This window comes from Coregonus clupeaformis, chromosome 12 (assembly GCF_020615455.1).
Source record: "Coregonus clupeaformis isolate EN_2021a chromosome 12, ASM2061545v1, whole genome shotgun sequence".
Classification (NCBI taxonomy): domain Eukaryota; kingdom Metazoa; phylum Chordata; class Actinopteri; order Salmoniformes; family Salmonidae; genus Coregonus; species Coregonus clupeaformis.
In genome coordinates, this window is record NC_059203.1 from 29,133,603 (window position 1) to 29,152,864 (window position 19,262).

A 19,262-nucleotide genomic window follows, 5' to 3' on the forward strand; every position below is an offset into this window, starting at 1 on the left:
GGGAATAGGGTGCCATTTGGAATACAAACAATGAATGGGAAATGGACAATGGAGCCTTATTGGGTCTAAAGAACAGTGATGATGTCATTGTTTCCCAGGCTCCTTCACTGCAATACCTTGGGGCTCTGAGTTGAGTTAGGAGAGTTAGGATTTGGCAAAGAGAAGATTCTCATTCAAGAGTCACAGAAATTGCATTTTAAAATGCATGGTGATGCATCTCAAATCAAATCAAATTTTATTGGTCACATACACATATTTAGCAGATGTTATTGCTGGTGTAGCGAAATGCTTGTGTTCTTGCTTCTTGGCTATGTTCAAAGTCCGGTTGATGGCTGCCACAGGTCAATATCTTTTTCCAAGTGTCTGAAAGAATGCTCTTCTAAAAAATACCACTCTGGAACCATGTGCTCTATTCATGATTTCATATACAGTGCCACTGCCAACATACTATTCTGACAATAGTACTATTCTGATTTTGATCCAGTCTTTTACTGTGATTTCAATGCTGTCTTTTTATTGCCCTTCATTGCATGACTGCTTATTTTGGATGATATTACAAATAATACCCAAACAGGAGTCAAAGCTTTACTTGGAATCAGATATGACATGCAGTAATACAATTTTAGTAGATTCCTCATATCATCCGTAGATACCATGAAACCTTCAGACAATACAAATCTGTTGAACATGTCTCTAGACATTGATTCACATTTGATCCTGTGCACAAGGTGTTGAGAATCAGCAATGGTCAAAAACAGAACGCCTCATGACATAGAATGGTAACAGTTCAAGGTCATCTTCTTTCACTAACATACTGGTAAGTCTAATCTTCAAACTGTCTTTGAAATGAAGGCTACTTAGAAATGTGAGTCATACAGAGTTATTGCTGAGTAATATTTTCCACCGGAGGGACATGAAAACCTTTTATCTTTCATCATTCAGACAGCTGTGTCATAACATAGCATTCATTCTGTGTCATTGACAATGTTTATAACTGTCAACATGGTTGTTAAAAACATCAGCCATGTTGAGGTTAGTGATGTTATTAGGCCCACATCAGATATAAAAAAAGCCCTCTTCTGTTATGAGGGACATATTCAGAGGGCTGAACTGTGGTCTATAAGGCAACCTTTCCAGGTCACCAGTGTCTGTGTGCTAACAATTATGTGGCTCTTTCAATCTCATCATTTTTAAATCTGTCAACATACACCAGCAACACTGCTAAATAGCTTTGTCAGATTGATCTGCATAACCACTGTACTGTAATTACCCTCTCTGCATGTGTGTGTGTGTGTGTGTGTGTGTGTGTGTGTGTGTGTGTGTGTGTGTGTGTGTGTGTGTGTGTGAGGGAGTGTGTGTGTGAGTGAGAGAGTGCCACAAGAAAATGGCAACCAGTGAAGAACAAACACCATTGTAAATACAACCCATATTTATGTTTATTTATTTTCCCATTTGTACTTTGTTATAACACTGTATATATACATAATATGACATTTGAAATGTCTTTATTCTTTTGGAACTTCTGAGTGTAATGTTTACTGTTAATATTTATTGTGTATTTCACTTTTGTTTACTATCTACTTCACTTGCTTTGGCAATGTTAACATACGTTTCATTTACATTTACATTTTAGTCATTTAGCAGACTTACAGTTAGTGAGTGCATACATTTTTCCAATGCCAATAAAGCCCTTAAATTGAATTGAATTGAAATTGAGTGAGAGAGAGAGAGGGAGAGAGAGAGAGAGGGTGAGTTAGAGTGAAAGTGAGAGTGAGAGCGAGTGTGAGAGAGAGAGAGAGAGAGAGAGAGAGAGAGAGAGATAGTGTGTGTGTGTGTGTGTGAGAGAGAGAGAGAGAGAGAGAGAGAGAGAGAGAGAGAGTGTGTGTGTGAGAGAGAGAGAGAGAGAGAGAGAGAGAGAGAGAGAGAGAGAGAGAGAGAGAGAGAGAGAGAGAGAGAGAGAGAGAGAGAGAGAGAGAGAGAGAGATAGTGTGTGTGCGTGTGTGTGTGTGTGTGTGCGTGTGTGTGAGGGGAGGCATGTGTGGGAGGAGTCTGAGATGACTCGCATCCAACTCTTTCTGCCTTGCTGCAGCAGACCGAGAACTCGAAGGGAAAAGGGTGGCTGGAAAGGCGCATGGAAAATCGCACGATGCAACCCTTGCTGCAAGGCAGTGGTTATATTGAAACATATAATTTACCGAACATGCAGTAAATGCAGATTATTTTGTATTTTGTATTTTTACAGACATTCTCAAATGTTATGTTGACGAGGGGTGTTATCCTGATTTGTTTTGCACTTTTAATCAGTTCAAAATCGCATTGATCGCCTTGCAACCTCAAACGCAATTTGGGACCCTAAAGTTCTCTGAAACGCATGAAGCCCACCCTGCTTTACGCATTTGACTGTTTATCTGCCGAAGAGATTTGTAGGCTACTTTGTGTCGTCGCAAGGCGAGGTCTATAAGCTTCCATCATTAATTCCTAAAGAATCATGTCATCTCATACGAGAGTCAAGAAGGACAAGGAGATTATTGGGGATTACGAGACTCAAGTGAAAGGTTGGTACATAGAGATCCTATTAAATGACTAGTTTCTATGGGTGTGTATTTGCTTGTCTTTTGACGGTCATGTTAGACTATTAGCCTAAATTCAGGTGGAGGGAGCAGCAGTAGCCAAGAGTAGACTTGCATAACTTGCAATTCGGGACTGAACGAAATTGATGGCATCAACAACATGTTGTTTTTACTTTACCATGAATAGAAGCCTTTCTTATGCTCACTGGGCTGTTTTTTTGGTATGAATTCCCATGGTCAAGAGGTCCCTGAAGCCAGATAAACATCGATTTTCAACAGATAATAACTCTTATTCAACATAATTTCAGTAAAAGCTCTGCACAATGCACCTTACATATTTGCTAGGTGAGTAGGTCTAGTGCATGGACACCTTCCCACAGAATAGTGAAAATGCATAACACCACGTTATGCAGCATTAACATATTACACAATATGTGGGGTACGTTATCGTTCATTTATCCTTAATCCTCCCGTTGTCCTAGGATCAAAATGACCCGCCACTGTGTTGAACCAACTTTATTTAATTTTTATATTTTTTGGATCATTTGTGATAAGGAGGCAGTGATACTTTCTTTAAAGTCTCTGCCTCCTTCTCACAAATGATCCCAAAAATATAAAAATTAAATAAAGTTGGTTCAACACAGTGGCGGGTCATTTTGACCCTAGGACAACGGGAGGGTTAACAAGGAAGAGAGAAAGTGTGTTTGTGTGACCCATTTTTCTCCATTTATAGAATGTAATAAATTACTCTCAGAGCCAAGGTCATCATTACACCAGCTGGTCTGTCGTAGTAGCCTAGTGTCTCAGAGACTAAAGGTCATGACCTCTGACATGATCACAGCCTGCTCTGACCAATACAGTGGATCATCATCTTAATGCATGACCTGGTGAATCCCCAAATAGTCCCTCCACCTACAAACTCGTTCTGAAGGCCCTCCATTGCACGTGTTGGTGACGAAACTCCTAGGGGTGATTTAAATAGAGCAACCTCGTATGAACCATCCTGATCTCCCAAGCTTACATTCCGTTTGCTACACAGATAACAGAATGTAAGCTCGCGAGATCAGGGTGGTTCTATGAGGCTATCAATAGAGTGGCCTATTAATAAACCCGTCAACTTCGGGACACACTTGTGACTTGAATGATGCAATTTATGTTCCACATTTAAATAATAATGAAATTCGAATTAACAAATTACCCCTGTCATTTTACAAGAAGTAAACCTCAGTAACAATTAAACATTTAATTTGGGAGGTATTTCATTTGTTTTATGTGTCAAGTCTCAAAATCAGGCACAAACAAACACACCTGTAGGGTGTCCAATCAAAAACGCATATTTTGACCAATGGGTAAAATAATATGCTAATTGTGTAGATAATCTTCTAAGAAAACCAGTGGTCCAAACCTCATGTCTCTATCACAATCCGTTCAATTATCCTTGTAGGATGTTTTACCCTTGTAGGATGGCCAAAATTAGTGTGACTAAATCAAAGGCCAGAGAAAAAAGTGGTCAAAAATTAAGAAAATTGCACATGTAATATAGCACATGTAATATAATTTGGCCCACCTCTCAATTATTTTGTATGAAATTGCGCAAACTCCAAACATATTGCGGTGGTGCAGTGGTCTAAGGCCTCCCGAGTGGCGCAGTGGTCTAAGGCACTGCATCGCAGTGCTAGCTGTGCCACTAGAGATCCTGGTTCGAATCCAGGCTCTGTCGTAGCCGGCCGCGACCGGGAGACCCATGGGGTGGCGCATAATTGGCCCTGCGTCGTCCAGGGTAGGGGAGGGAATGGCTGGCAGGGATGTAGCTCAGTTGGTAGAGCATGGCGTTTGCAACGCCAGGGTTGTGGGTTCAATTCCCACGGGGGGCCAGTATGAAAAATGTAATAATGTATGCACTCTCTAACTGTAAGTCGCTCTGGATAAGAGCGTCTGCTAAATGACTAAAATGGGATAGCACTTCGCTCTGGAACCTGCATCCATGCTGGCTCGGTTGAAGTGGCTATCGGAGTGTCTAATTAGCCAATACACCCTCGATAATTTTCACTCCCTCAGCTTTGGGAGACTTGCGCATATTGCATAGGCGAGTGTGAACGCACAAATGGAGGGCCGAGGGGAAGCGGGTAATTTGGGATTCAGCCACCATCTTTTCACTTCAGGGTCATTTCAGTAGAACTCATATAATAATGTCCATCTATTCAAAGAAAGAGATGGGATGAGAAGAGATCTTTTGAAGAGATGTCTTGGGATGACAGTGACCAGGGATGGCCTTGTTAATCAGTAACATTATACCATGTTAGGCCCCAGAGTAAGTTAATGTAACATCATTTTCTTCTTCTTCTTTTTTTTTTACACTCACGAATAGGAAATGTGTTAGTGCTGGAATTATAGAGGGTCTGGCTGGGGAATCTCTCTACCAGCAAATAGTTCAGAAACACCATAAATAATATATGTTGTCAGCATAAATTATGGAACCATGAAAGGGTTTTATTGTCTGTCTGCTGCTGCTAAATATGTGAGTGTGTCTCAAATGCCACTCTATATCCCTACATAATGCGCTACTTTAGGGTGCCATTTGGGACACAGCCTGTGACTGTAGAAGATAGAACCACCACAACACCACCACAACTCATAGAGGAGAGAGAGAGAACAGTACAGTAGCTGTATCAGAACTGACAGACTGACTGCGAGGTTCAGGTGCCTACTTTTAGACTCTATTTCCTGCGGTGTTATATATCCAACAGTCTGACTGACTGAATCGCCCGCCCTCACACACCCATCATCCTTTATCTATCTAAAGTCAACCCAGCAGAGTTTAATATAGTGTAGCTAGCTTTTATTTTTTACTTATCTATTTTTTACTTAACACTTATTTTTCTTAAAACTACATTGTTGGTTAAGGACTTGTAAGTAAGCATTTCACTGTAAGGTCTACACCTGTTATATTCGGCGCATGTGGCAAATAACATTTGATTTGATATCTCTACTGCACTCCTCTAAACCTGATGGCTGCTCCAAGTTGACACATTAAGAGGATGAAGGTTCAGTACACCCTCTTATTCACTTAAAAAGCCACTTATAGTACAGTGAGTGCATGCATTTTTAGTAAGTGTATGTGATCCCTGCAATAATTGAACCTACAATCAACCTTGTCATTGCTATAGCCGTGCTCTTACCAACTGAGCCACACAGGAGCACATATAGAATCCTCTACCCTCCAACATGTTAATTGAAGAAGCTTGTCGAAGAACAGCAGAGCAGACAATATAGCCCTCAAGACAATAATAGTCTGATGAATTCCACAACGACATAGTTTGATAGATGACACAATGGAAAGACCCTCTGTTAGACATGTTTCTAACCAACAACAACATACACACTTTTTCTCTGTCAATATACCTTGTACTGAATTAAGAGATATAGTGATCTTTTCTCTCCACAAAAGTGTGAGATGCTGTGTTAAGCAGATACCAGACACGTGTACGGTATTATCACACTTGGATTGAAATATTGTTACTAATTTTAGACTGTACTTGCAGCAAATACTGAAACCCTCTTATCACCCCTTGTGTGGAGCAGGGTATGACCGTAGTGCATCATGGACAATCTGAGCTGCTCTCACTGCTTTTTAATGAGACATGGTGGTACACTTTGCAGCATGTTGCTGTAGTGTGCTGAAGTCTTGGTTGACTCCTTGAGTGTGTGTGTGCGTATGCCTGCGTTAATACATGTGTGTGCGTATGCCTGCGTTAATACATTTGTGTGCGTATGCCTGCGTTAATACATGTGTGTGAGTATGCCTGCGTTAATACATGTGTGTGTGTATGCCTGCGTTAATACATGTGTGTGCGTATGCCTGCGTTAATACATATGTGTGCGTATGCCTGTGTTAATACATGTGTGTGCTTATGCCTGCGTTAATACATGTGTGTGTGTGCACCAGCGTTAATACATGTGTGTGCGTGTGCCTGCGTTAATACATGTGTGTCCGTGTGCCTGCGTTAATACATGTGTGTGTATGCCTGCGTTGATACATGTGTGTGCGTGTGCCTGTGTTAATACATGTGTGTGCGTATGCCTGCGTTAATACATGTGTGTGCGTATGCCTGCGTGAATACATGTGTGTGCGTATGCCTGAGTTAATACATGTTTGTGCGTGTGCCTGCGTTAATACATGTGTGTGTGTATGCCTGCGTTAATACATGTGTGTGCGTATGCCTGCGTTAATACATGTGTGTGTGTGCCTGCGTTAATACATGTGTGTGCGTATGCCGGCATTAATACATGTGTGTGCGTATGCCTGCGTTAATACGTGTGTGTGTATGCCTGCGTTAATACATGTGTGTGCGTATGCCTGCATTAATACATGTGTGTGTATGCCTGCGTTAATACATGTGTGTGCGTGTGCCTGTGTTAATACATGTGTGTGCATATGCCTGCGTTAATACATGTGTGTGTGTATGCCTGCGTTAATACATGTGTGTGCGTATGCCTGCGTTAATACGTGTGTGTGTATGCCTGCGTTAATACATGTTTGTGCGTGTGCCTGCATTAATACATGTGTGTGCATATGCCTGCGTTAATACATGTGTGTGTGTATGCCTGCATTAATACATGTGTGTGCGTATGCCTGCATTAATACATGTGTGTGCGTATGCCTGCGTTAATACATGTGTGTGCGTATGCCTGTGTTAATACGTGTGTGCGTATGCCTGCGTTAATACATGTGTGTGCGTATGCCTGCGTTAATACATGTGTGTGCGTATGCCTGCGTTAATACATGTGTGTGCGTATGCCTGCATTAATACATGTGTGTGCGTATGCCTGCGTTAATACATGTGTGTGCGTATGCCTGTGTTAATACGTGTGTGCGTATGCCTGCGTTAATACATGTGTGTGCGTATGCCTGCGTTAATACATGTGTGTGCATATGCCTGCGTTAATACATGTGTGTGCGTATACCTGCGTTAATACATGTGTGTGCGTATACCTGCGTTAATACATGTGTGTGCGTATACCTGCGTTAATACATGTGTGTGCGTATGCCTGCGTTAATACATGTGTGTGCGTGCGGCTGTGAGAGGACATCTCAGTTTCAGGAAAAGCTTTTAAGTTGACAGCTCATTTGCAAGGCTGTCTGGGATCAGTTCAGTTGGGTGTAAGAAGGGCTATAAGGGCTATGCTCTGGCATCTGGGTTAAATAGTGCTGGGTAGGTAGCTGACTAAACAGCATTTATTGTTGTGCAGTCAGCTGTCAGCCCTCTATTTTTGGACCTGCAGCAGATGTCTGGACAATGTGTTCTTACTTGGTAGCCTGGTCTCAGATCGGTTTGTGCTGTCTTGCCAACTCCTACAGTCAATGTCACGGCTCCAACATTGACCATAGGAGTTGGAAAGACAGATCTTGGACCAGGCTACTTTCTTGGGAGAATTTGACTTCAACAGAGTGTTGAAGGACCAACCAACATAACGTTACCATGACAAACAGTCAATGGCGCTAAACCTGCAATAACTACCTGGCTATGTTGACAGGTCATGACAGATGACGTCATTAATTACCTTGTCATGACACTGGATGCATGTGTGGTATGTGGTCCAACCACTCATTAACAAGCCAGTCACTTCCTATAAATTATCTGTCAACTGGTATGTGTCAGAATGAACCGAAACCAACCGCCATTATTGGTGCAATGTGTGAAGGGGAGACCATTATGAAGACGATTATGGCTTTCAATGCTTTGGCAATAATTGTATTTCCAGATGGATATATAGTATATTACAGTGTGATGATGCAGCAGGTAAGGAGTTCAGACTGGAATAGACCACAGTCCCTTGTTCTGTGCATAGCAACTGATGTCTTTGCATGAGTGTATGTACAGTATATGTTCTTTGACAATGTACATTAATGTTTATGGAATTACTCAGCCTGCTTTCATATTCATCTCCTATTGTAGCTCTAGCTCACTATACTAGCCAGACTTGAGAAAACAGTTTCTGGTGTGTTGGAAGTGGAACCCAGCTGCAGTCTGTTAGCTAACCTTGGTTTGCTTCCATACACATATTTGCATGCATTCCAAAGAATCTCAGTCGACCAGCTCGACTACAGTCACATGCCGTTAAACAAACCTCTGGATGTACTGCATGCAGCAAGGCACTGCCGTCTACCTTCAGTAGCACTATCTTCTAGAACCCCCCCCACTCCTACTCAACTGGAAAGTAAAACCCAACTGAATGAGGGTTGGTTGACCTGGATCATGGGTCATTCCCTTGGCTAGAGACCACTCCCTCTAATGTCATTAGACTCATTTGGAGTCAATCCATTTAGGTCTTACGCTTAAATGCTTCATTTGGTTGGATCTAGTTAGATGCATGCATACATTTCATAGATAGATAAGCACATAGAAATCATGGCAATTCAGGAAACATTGGTGTTGTAGATCTGTTTCTACTGAAAGATCTTTCAGATAGGAAGACATTATTGCAGTTGTGTTTCCTTTGATCATTGTAGAAGGAGAAGAATAATGAGGAGGGTGTGTTTGTGTGTGTCTCGCTTGTGTTCCTCCTTTCTGTCTCCACCCCATAATACATATGTATTCCATGACTGTCTGGGCCAGTTGACACCCTTCTGCTCATCAGTATTATTCATGATGAAAACATGCTATGACTTACACTGTCATGAGACATCATGGTTTCATTGGAATAATGTAGCCTGGTCCTTTATCTGTTTGTACTGTCTTGCCAACTCCTATGGTGTTTGGCGTGACAATTACCATAGGAGTTGGCAAGGCAGCACAAACAGATCTGGGGCCAGGCTAGCAATAATGCTACACCCCCCCATGTCCCACCTATACTGCAGCCTGCCGCCCACCCTGTGTGCTATGCTTTCACCCTCGTCCCTCTCTCTTCTGCCCTCTCCTTCTGCACTTCTGGTTTTATGTCTGCTGCTATGGTAACAACAACAATCAAAAATCTGCAACAGATAAAGGCGGAATTGTGTGTCCATGTCCGAGAGAGTGAGAGAGAGAGAGAGAGAGAGAGAGAGAGAGAGAGAGAGAGAGAGAGAGAGAGAGAGAGAGAGAGAGAGAGAGAGAGAGAGAGAGAGAGAGAGCGAGAGAGAGAGAAAGACTTCCTAACCTTCTGCCAAATGTATGACCACATTAAATATACATATTTCCCCACAGACTCACAAAGAATTTCAATTTGTGAATTCAACTAAAGAGTGTGTAAAGACATATAGTATTTACTGGTCACCCAAGACAAGCATTCACAGGAAATGGCCTCACTGACATGCTTTGTGCCAAATTATGTTGGAGTGTCAGTCTGTGTTAGGTGTCATATGATCAGCTACACATGGATAACAGCGGAGAGAGAGACAAGCCCAGAGAGAGTGGCACTGGCCCTGTCCCTCTCTTCAGACTGACTGGCTAACAGTGGAGAGAGAGAGAGAAGTCCAGAGAGAGTGCCACTGGCCCAGTCTATCTCTTCAGACTGACTGGCTAACAGTGGAGAGAGAGAGAGAAGCCCAGAGAGAGTGCCGCTGGCCCAGTCTCTCTCTTCAGACTGACTGGCTAACAGCAGAAAGAGAGAGAGAAGCCCAGAGAGAGTGCCGCTGGCCAAGTCTCTCTCTTCAGACTGAGCTAACTGGCTCATTCAGGCTACCACACTACTCACTGGGACAGTTCACGGAGTAGTAGGCCTTACTCTGCTCTACTCTGCAGTGATGCAGGGACAGGGGGTATAACCACCAAAACTGCAAAGCTGTGGTGAACCATGTCCTCTGGCAGACATCATGAACCTGATCTACTACACTCTGCAGCAATGTTCCCTCTAATTTTTTGGGCACTGAGCACATTTTAGGTCTTGTGAGCGGAAACTTGAACATTCTGAGAATGTTGTGCAACTTCCGGCACGCATTTACAGTGAACACTGAGGCTGTACCCTTACAGTTTTAGACACTAGCCAATAGGCTATTGTGGCTATTTGAGCATAATGTAGGCCTACCAACAAAACCAATGGAGCAAATCCCATAACATTTTCAAATGAAATAGCTTTTTGATTTATATGATATAGCCTACAGTGGTCTGTAACACCATTGGCCAAATAGGTGATTGTAAATTGCACTGTATTGTGTTGTATGATGCAAGAAACCACTTTACAAAATTAAGTATTATTACCATACAGAGAATTAGACAATGTAGGCTACCCCTCTGCCTATTGCTTATTTGCATATTCAAGCCTGTCTCAAAATACAACGCTGCCCCTTTAATTACCTGAGTGGCTTTTCAAAGACAGTTTGAAATGTAGCCTACATGTTTTGTGCACTTGTAGGAAGCAGTAACTCCCCATTGCTGACCTATACTTATCTATTACTGGGCTAATGACTCGCTAACTAGCAAAGAATATCAACAAATGTGCATACGCGCGGCTCTGATCTGAAAAGCGCATTCACTCGCGGGTGATTGAAAGACCGCTCATGGGCTACCCCGCCAATAGAATTCTACTCTGTTGTGCTTTGGCTCTGCCTACTACAAAATCACAGACTCAATCTTGCAAAGTTAGATTTGTTTTGGTTTGTTGCATTGAAAAGGGGCTGATATAATGTTGATTCGATCACAGAAAAAACGTTGATCTATGTAGTGCAAACTAATGGGGCAAACTCAGTGATGTTCAATCTCTTGTGTCTTCTTCTTCTTCTATAATATCATGGCGGTCCGCAAACAATCGTTTAAGTGCATCCCGCCACCTACTGTGCTGGAATGTACGATCGATCATGATCTGTCCAATTCTGTACTACCATAATTATTTTTTTCAAAAACAAATAAATCTCTAACTTCTACCACACCCTCCCCCCAAAACCCCTCCCCAACCCATTAAACTTTATCTATATCATGCTGAAACACTCCACCCTTAGGATTGTTCAGCATGTCAACAACCATTTCAACAGTAACATCTGTTACCCCCAATAACTATTTTGCCGTCTCCACAACAACCTTCAACATGGCATTTCTGCTTTCCACAACCTGAGTCGTATTGATAACCTTACCAATAAAAGCTATGAAGTCAACTTTATTCATTATCAAAGTGTCCTTTGACACCGCACATTCATGAGCACAATATTTCTGAACAGGCCTCCAAACCATGCCAGGACAATCAGAAGCCCCAGCCCCGACAGTAGGTCCGCTTACTACAGGTACACTACCAGTCAAAAGTTTGGACACGCCTACTCCTTCAAGGGTCTTTTTACTATTTTTTACATTGTATAATAAAAGTGAAGACATCAAAACTATGAAATAACACATATGGAATCATGTAGTAAACAAAAAAAAAGTGTTAAACAAATCAAAATATTTTATATTTGAGAATCTTCAAAGTAGCCACCCTTTGCCTTGATGACAGCTTTGTACACTCTTGGCATTCTCTCAACCAGCTTCACCTGGAATGCTTTTCCAACAGTCTTAAAGGAGTTCCCACATATGCTGAGCACTTGTTGGCTGCTTTTCCTTCACTCTGCGGTCCGACTCATCCCAAACCATCTCAATTGGGTGGAGGCCAGGTCATCTGATGCAGCACTCCATCACTCTACTTCTTGGTCAAATTGCCCTTACACAGCCTGGAGGTGTGTTGGGTCATTGTTCTGTTGAAAAACAAATGATAGTCCCACTAAGCCCAAACCAGATGGGATGGCGTATCGCTGCAGAATGCTGTGGTAGCCATGCTGGTTAAGTGTGCCTTGAATTCTAAATAAATCACAGACAGTGTCACCAGCAAAGCACCCCCACACCATAACACCTCCTCCTCCATACTTTACGGTGGGAACTACACATGCGGAGATCATCCGTTCACCCACACCGCATCTCAAAAAGACACGACGGTTGGAACCAAAAATCTCCAATTTAGACCAAAGGACAGATTTCCACCGGTCTAATGTCCATTGCTCGTGTTTCTTGGCCCAAGCAGGTCTCTTCTTATTATTGGTGTCCTTTAGTAGTGGTTTCTTTGCAGCAATTCGACCATGAAGGCCTGATTCACGCAGTCCCCTCTGAACAGTTGATGATGAGATGTGTCTGTTACTTGAACTCTGTGAAACATTTATTTAGGCTGCAATTTCTGAGGCTGGTAACTCTAATGAACTTATCCTCTGCAACAGAGTTAACTCTGCGTCTGCCATTCCTGTCGCGGTCCTCATGAGAGCCAGTTTCATCATAGTGCTTGATGGTTTTTGTGACTGCACTTGAAGAAACTTTCAAAGTTCTTGAAATTTTCCGTATTGACTGACCTTCATGTCTTAAAGTAATGATGGACTGTTGTTTCTCTTTGCTTATTTGAGCTGTTCTTGCCATAATATGGACTTGGTCTTTTACCAAATAGGGCTATCTTCTGTATACCACCCCTACCTTGTCACAACACAACTGATTGGCACAAACGCATTAAGAAGGGAAGGAATTACACAAATTAACCTGTTAATTGAAATGCATTCCAGGTGACTACCTCATGAAGCTGGTTGAGAGAATGCCAAGAGTGTGCAAAGCAATGGGTGGCTATTTGAAGAATCTCAAATATAAAATATATTTTGAATTGTTTAACACTTTTTTGGTTAGTTTTGATGTCTTCACTATTATTCTACAATGTAGAACATATTTAAAACTAAGAAAAACCCTGGAATGAGTAGGTGTGTCCAAACTTTTGACTGGTACTGTACATCCATGTAAGCTCCATCAGTCCTCACTGTAGTTCTACCAATCTGTTTTACGGCCTCTGCATATGATACCTCATGACTGATCCTATATCTCTGAGTCTCTCTAGCCTCTCTCTGTACCTGGCATCCACCAAATGCTGCACTGTGTTCTCCCCCACAATTACAGCACTTAACCTTCACATTGCTTCCACATTCACCATAATAATGTGCCCCTCCACACTTGGCACACATTTTCTGTCCTTTACACTGAGCAGCTACATGTCCCATTCTTTGGCATTTAAAACACCACAGTGCATATGGGACAAATTCTCTAACATTGAAACTAAGGAATCCTATCTGTACTTTTCCCGGCAAGACTTTCTCAAACCTCAGGATCACTGATAAGCTTTTACTTCTTTGACCCTCTTTCCTACTGATCAACCTTTTGGCCTCAATCACTCTGCCTCCCTTCACATTGTCTTTAATATCATCTGTGGACATAGATATTGGGACCCAAGTGATGACTCCCCTCAATCTAGCATAAGCACCAGGGACATAGCTTTTAATCTCCTTCCCATTAAGCTTTTCCATTTTCAGAGTCTTCTCTTGCTGAGCCTGGTTACCACACAATATTAACAATCTACCATTTCCAATGAACCAAGCTAATTTCACTTCACCTACCTCTTTCCCTACGGCATTAGTTAGTCGGATATGGTGTAAGTGAGGCCCTGTGGTCTCATCAAACACTATCACCACTTTCCACTAAAACACATCACTACTCTTCCTTCCTACCTTGGCCCTCTTTATGCTTTCTTTACTAGACGCTCCACTACTTTCTGAATCATGATCTCTCTTCTTCCATTGTCTTTCCACTACAGACCATTCAGACCCTTGACCCTCATCCTGCCACTCCATACCATCAGAACTGACACCCATATTGTTTGCATTCCAGCACAGCTGTTGCTTCACCAGCTTTTTCTCCATTTCCTCTATTTCGTCCGCACTACTCGCCGCCATTTCCCGTCACTGTGTTCGGTCTGTTCAAATGTGTCAGAACTTTGGCGCCAATCTCTTGTGTCTCTGTGCGGCATGGCATTTCTTCTGCGTGGCAGTCCTGGAGGGTTTAGAAGGAACATTTCTCTGCAGCATGGTTATTGCTAGCCAAAGGTATTTTCACGATAAGCAGACCTCAGGTTTGTATAGGAGTCTGGACAGGCAGCAGGGTTGGTTGGGGACCAGAAAAAGGTCAAGATGTTGCAACACAACAGCTGAGCCACAGACAGACAGAACAGGACTAGCTACTACAGTAATTGTGGGAGGGAGAAAAGTGCATTACTGTATTACTGTATCTCTAAACAAATCTGCTAGTCCCTAATGCAGGTTTTCCCAAACTCAGTCTTGGGTGCACGTTTTGTTTTTTGCCCTAACACTACACATCTGAATAAAATAAACAAAACTTTATGATGATGAGTTGGTCGGGGGAGGGGGGAACAGAGGGGAATTAAACACTGGACTGACTGGATAGGTGTCTGCTATTACAGTAATGGATAGACCAATTCATAGAGACACTGGTTATGGCCGTGGTGATAGAAATCACCTTCTATTTGGGAAAATACCTCCATATACACTACCGTTCAAAAGTTTGGGGTCACTTAGAAATGTCCTTGTTTTCGAAAGAAAAGGCTATTCCATGCGAGAAATTGACAGTCTCAACGTCAACAGTGAAGAGGCGACTCCGGGATGCTGACCTTCTAGGCAGAGTTGCAAAGAAAAAGCCATATCTCAGACTTCTTATCTTAATATTTTATTTTTATTGGCCAGTCTGAGATATGGCTTTTTCTTTGCAACTCTGCCTAGAAGGTCAGCATCCCGGAGTCGCCTCTTCACTGTTGACATTGACTGTCAATTTCTCGCATGGAATAGCCTTAATTTCTCAGAACAAGAATAGACTGAAGAGTTTCAGAAGAAAGTTATTTGTTTCTGGCCATTTTGAGCCTGTAATTCAACCCACAATTGCTGATGCTCCAGATACTCAACTAGTCTCAAGAAGGCCAGTTTTATTGCTTCTTTAATCAGCACAACAGTTTTCATCAGTGCTAACATAATTGCAAAAGGGTTTTCTAATGATCAATTAGCCTTTTAAAATGATAAACTTGGATTAGCAAACACAATGTGCCATTGGAACACAGGACTGATGGTTGCTGATAATGGGCCTCTGTACGCCTATGTAGATATTCCATTAAAAATCAGCCGTTTCCAGCTACAATAGCCATTTACAACAATAACAATGTATACACTGTATTTCTGATCAATTTGATGTTATTTTAATGGACAGAAAAATTGGACATTTCTAAGTGACCCCAAACTTTTGAACGGTAGTGTATGTAAGCACATTTGTCCTGTAGCTATATATCTACACTGTAGATATATATACTGTACCTGCTGCACAAGCATCCACATTGCACACAAAAATACATGTAACTATATCCATATGAATCCAACTGTGTGTGTGTGTGTGGTGTGAAACAACAACTGTAAACATTCACCCTCTGCTCAGCCCAGAGAACTGACTTGTCTTAAGCAAAGTGTCACGTTCATTTAAGGACGGGTCAGACCAAGGCGCAGCATGAAATGCGTACATGTTTATTACAACGATAAACTCACTAACAAAACAACGAAACGTGAAGTCCTAAGGCTAAACACAAAACAAGCCTACTCACGGAACAAGATTCCACAACTAATGCATGCCAACAGGCTGCCTAAGTATGATCCCCAATCAGAGACAACGAGCGACAGCTGTCAATGATTGGGAATCACACCCGGCCAAACACAGAACTACAACACCTAGACTGAAACATAGAAAACACACCATAGAACACCACACCCTGACTCAACATATAAGAGTCCCCTGAGTCAGGGCGTGACAGTACCCCCCCCCCCCCCAAAGGTGCGGACTCCGACCGCACAACCTTTCCATAACAGGCGGATCCGGCTCCGGCCGTGACGACCACATACTCTCTGCCTCCCTGTTGCGCCCCTGGTCTGGTCTGGACCTCGGCGCGCTGCTTCCCCTCTCCTTCCTCCCACGATACTCCAAGCCCTGTCTGGACCCTGGTGTGGGAGACCCCGAACCTGGAGAGGGGCTGACGTCTGGGTCTGGACTGGAACCGCTGACCGGAGCTGGACCGGACGCTGGTGGAGCGGGCTGCTCAGGCTCCGGACTGGAGCCGCTGACCGGAGCTGGACTAGGCACCGTTTGAGCGGACTGCTCTGGTTCCGGAGTGGAGCCGCTGACCGGAGCTGGACTAGGCACCGGTGGAGCGGACTGCTCTGGCTCCGGAGTGGAGCCGCTGACCGGAGCTGGCCTGGACCCCGGTGGAGCGGACTGCTTTGCCTCCGGAGTGGAGCAGCTGACCAGAGCTGGATCAGGCACCGGTGGAGCGGACTGCTCTGGCTCCGGAGTGGAGCAGCTGACCGGAGCTGGATCAGGCACCGGTGGAGCGGACTGCTCTGGCTCCGGAGTGGAGCAGCTGACCGGTGCGTGGAATGGGCACGGGCCGTGCCGGACTGGGGAAACGCACCACTGACTTGGTGCGAGGAGCAGGAACAGGCCGGGCTGGACTGGCGACACGCACCACTGTCTTGGTGCGAGGAGCAGGAACGGGCCGAGCCGGACTGGGGACACGCACCACTGGCTTGGTGCGAGGAGCAGGAACAGGCCGGGCCGGACTGGCGACATGCACCACTGGCTTGGTGCGAGGAGCAGGAACGGGCCGGGCCGGACTGGCGACATGCACCACTAGCTTGGTACGGGGAGCAGGAACGGGCCGGGCTGGACTGGGAACACTCACCACTGGCTTGGTGTGGGGAGCAGAAACGGGCCGGGCCGGACTGGGAACATGCACCACTGGCTTGGTGCGAGGAGCAGGAACGGGCCGGGCCGGACTGGGAACACGCACCACTGGCTTGGTGCGAGGAGCAGGAACGGGCTGGGCCGGACTGGGAACACGCACCACTGGCTTGGTGCGAGGAGCAGGAACGGGCCGGGCCGGACTGGGAACACGCACCACTGGCTTGGTGCGAGGAGCAGGAACAGGCAGGGCCGGACTGGGAACACGCACCACTGGCTTGTTGCGAGGAACAGGAACGGGCCGGACCGGACTGTGGAGGCGGACTGGAGGTCTGGAGCGGAGAGCTGGCACAACCCGTCCTGGCTGGATGCCCATTTTCGCACGGCACGTGCGTGGTGCTAGCACAGGACGTACCGGACTGTGCCGGCGCACTGGCGACACAGTACTTAGCTCTGCATAACTGGGTTCCTCTATTAACCCCCGCTCCTTATGTTGCCTAACCAGCTCCTCTCTCCGTGCCTCTACTCCCTCCTTCTCCCTACGAGCCTCCTGCAGTTCCTCCTCTTGAATGGATCTCTCCCGCTCTATTCTAGCTATCAGCCCCCGTAATGTGGTGGCCTCCTCTCTTACCCTGCAGATCCAATCCTTCTCTCTCTCTCGGCACTCCTCCTCCAGTGAGGACTCCTCCGGTAGCCCCCACGAGTTAGGGAACAGAAACTCATCGTCGTCGTCATCCTCCGACTCCTCAGTATAATACTGTTCCCACTCTTCCTCCCATGGTCGTAGGGACTCAATCTGGAAACCCACCGGGTGCAGTGGTCGGGGCTCCTCTCTCTCGCTCCCTGACCACTCCTTTATCCCCCCACATTTTTTTTATTGGGGCTGCTTCTCGGGCTTCCTCCTCGGCCGGCTTCTGTGTTGCCGTTGCTCCTCTCCTGCCTGGGCTTCCTTCTTCGCCCAGGGTCATTTTCCCGCAAATATCTCCTCCCAAGACCAAATCTTCCCCACCTGTGTCCAGGGTGCTCGGTCCTCCGGGGCACGCTGCTTGGCCCGTGTTTGGTGGGATCTTCTGTCACGTTCGTTGAAGGACGGGTCAGACCAAGGCGCAGTGTGAAATGCGTACATGTTTATTACAATGATAAACACACGACAAAACAACAAACGAAACGTGAAGTCCTAAGGCTGAACACTAAACAAGCCTCAACACGGAACAAGATCCCACAACTAATGCATGCCAACAGGCTGCCTAAGTATGATCCCCAATCAGAGACAACGAGCGACAGCTGTCTCTGATTGGGAATCACACCCGGCCAAACACAGAACTACAACACCTAGACTGAAACATAGAAAACACAACATAGAACGCCACACCCTGACTCAACATATAAGAGTCCCCTGAGTCAGGGCGTGACACAACCAGAGGCTTTCTTTCTGGTTTTTCATATTTCACTCTGGTTTTAAACTTACCTTCAGGTTTCTGGGTGTAATTCATATTTGGGTTCAAATCCTTGTGAAACCCACCAGACCGTACCAGACCAGAGCTGTAGCCGCTCAGCTTTTACTGACGAAAACAAACATTGTCAATCCGTTCCAAATGGCACCCTATTACCCACATAGTGCACTACTTTTAACCAGACCCCAATGGGTCCTGGTCAAAAGTAGTGCACTATATAGGGAATAGGGTGCCATTTGGGATTCAGCCTAGCATTTGACAGGCAGACAGGCTCTCTGCACTTATTAATTAAATCTCACTGACTGTGCCATGGTCTGTGGAACATCTGAGTCATTTTGGCAAAACACATCAGCTACCAATTAGAGATGTTAGTCTGAACTAACCATTGAATAAAATAAACATTGCTACAGTGATGTCTCCTGAGTGGCGCAGTGGTCTAAGGCACTGCATCGCAGTGCCAACTGTGCCACTAGAGATCCTGGTTCGAATCCAGGCTCTGTCGCAGCCGGCCGCGACCGGGAGACTCATGGGCGGCGCACAATTGGCCCAGCGTCGTCCAGGGTAGGGGAGGGAATGGCCGTCAGGGATGTAGCTCAGTTGATAGAGCATGGTGTTTGCAACGCCAGGGTTGTGGGTTCGTTTCCCACGGGGGGCCAGTATAAAAAAAAAAATTATTCACTAACTGTAAGTCGCTCTGGATAAGAGCGTCT

General features: G+C 44.8%; 1 protein-coding gene across 2 annotated transcripts in view; it reads left to right on the forward strand.

Moving 5' to 3' along the window:
* The first annotated feature begins 2,101 nt into the window (after window positions 1–2,101).
* The window catches only part of LOC121578165 (SLIT-ROBO Rho GTPase-activating protein 3), a 92,929-nt gene continuing 75,768 nt past the window's right edge, over window positions 2,102–19,262 (forward strand). For both annotated transcript variants that reach the window (XM_041892323.1, XM_041892325.1), the window contains exon 1: window positions 2,102–2,555. In XM_041892323.1, the coding sequence (XP_041748257.1) occupies window positions 2,489–2,555 (67 nt within the window). In that variant the 5' untranslated portion in view covers window positions 2,102–2,488. The remainder of the gene's footprint in view (window positions 2,556–19,262) is intronic.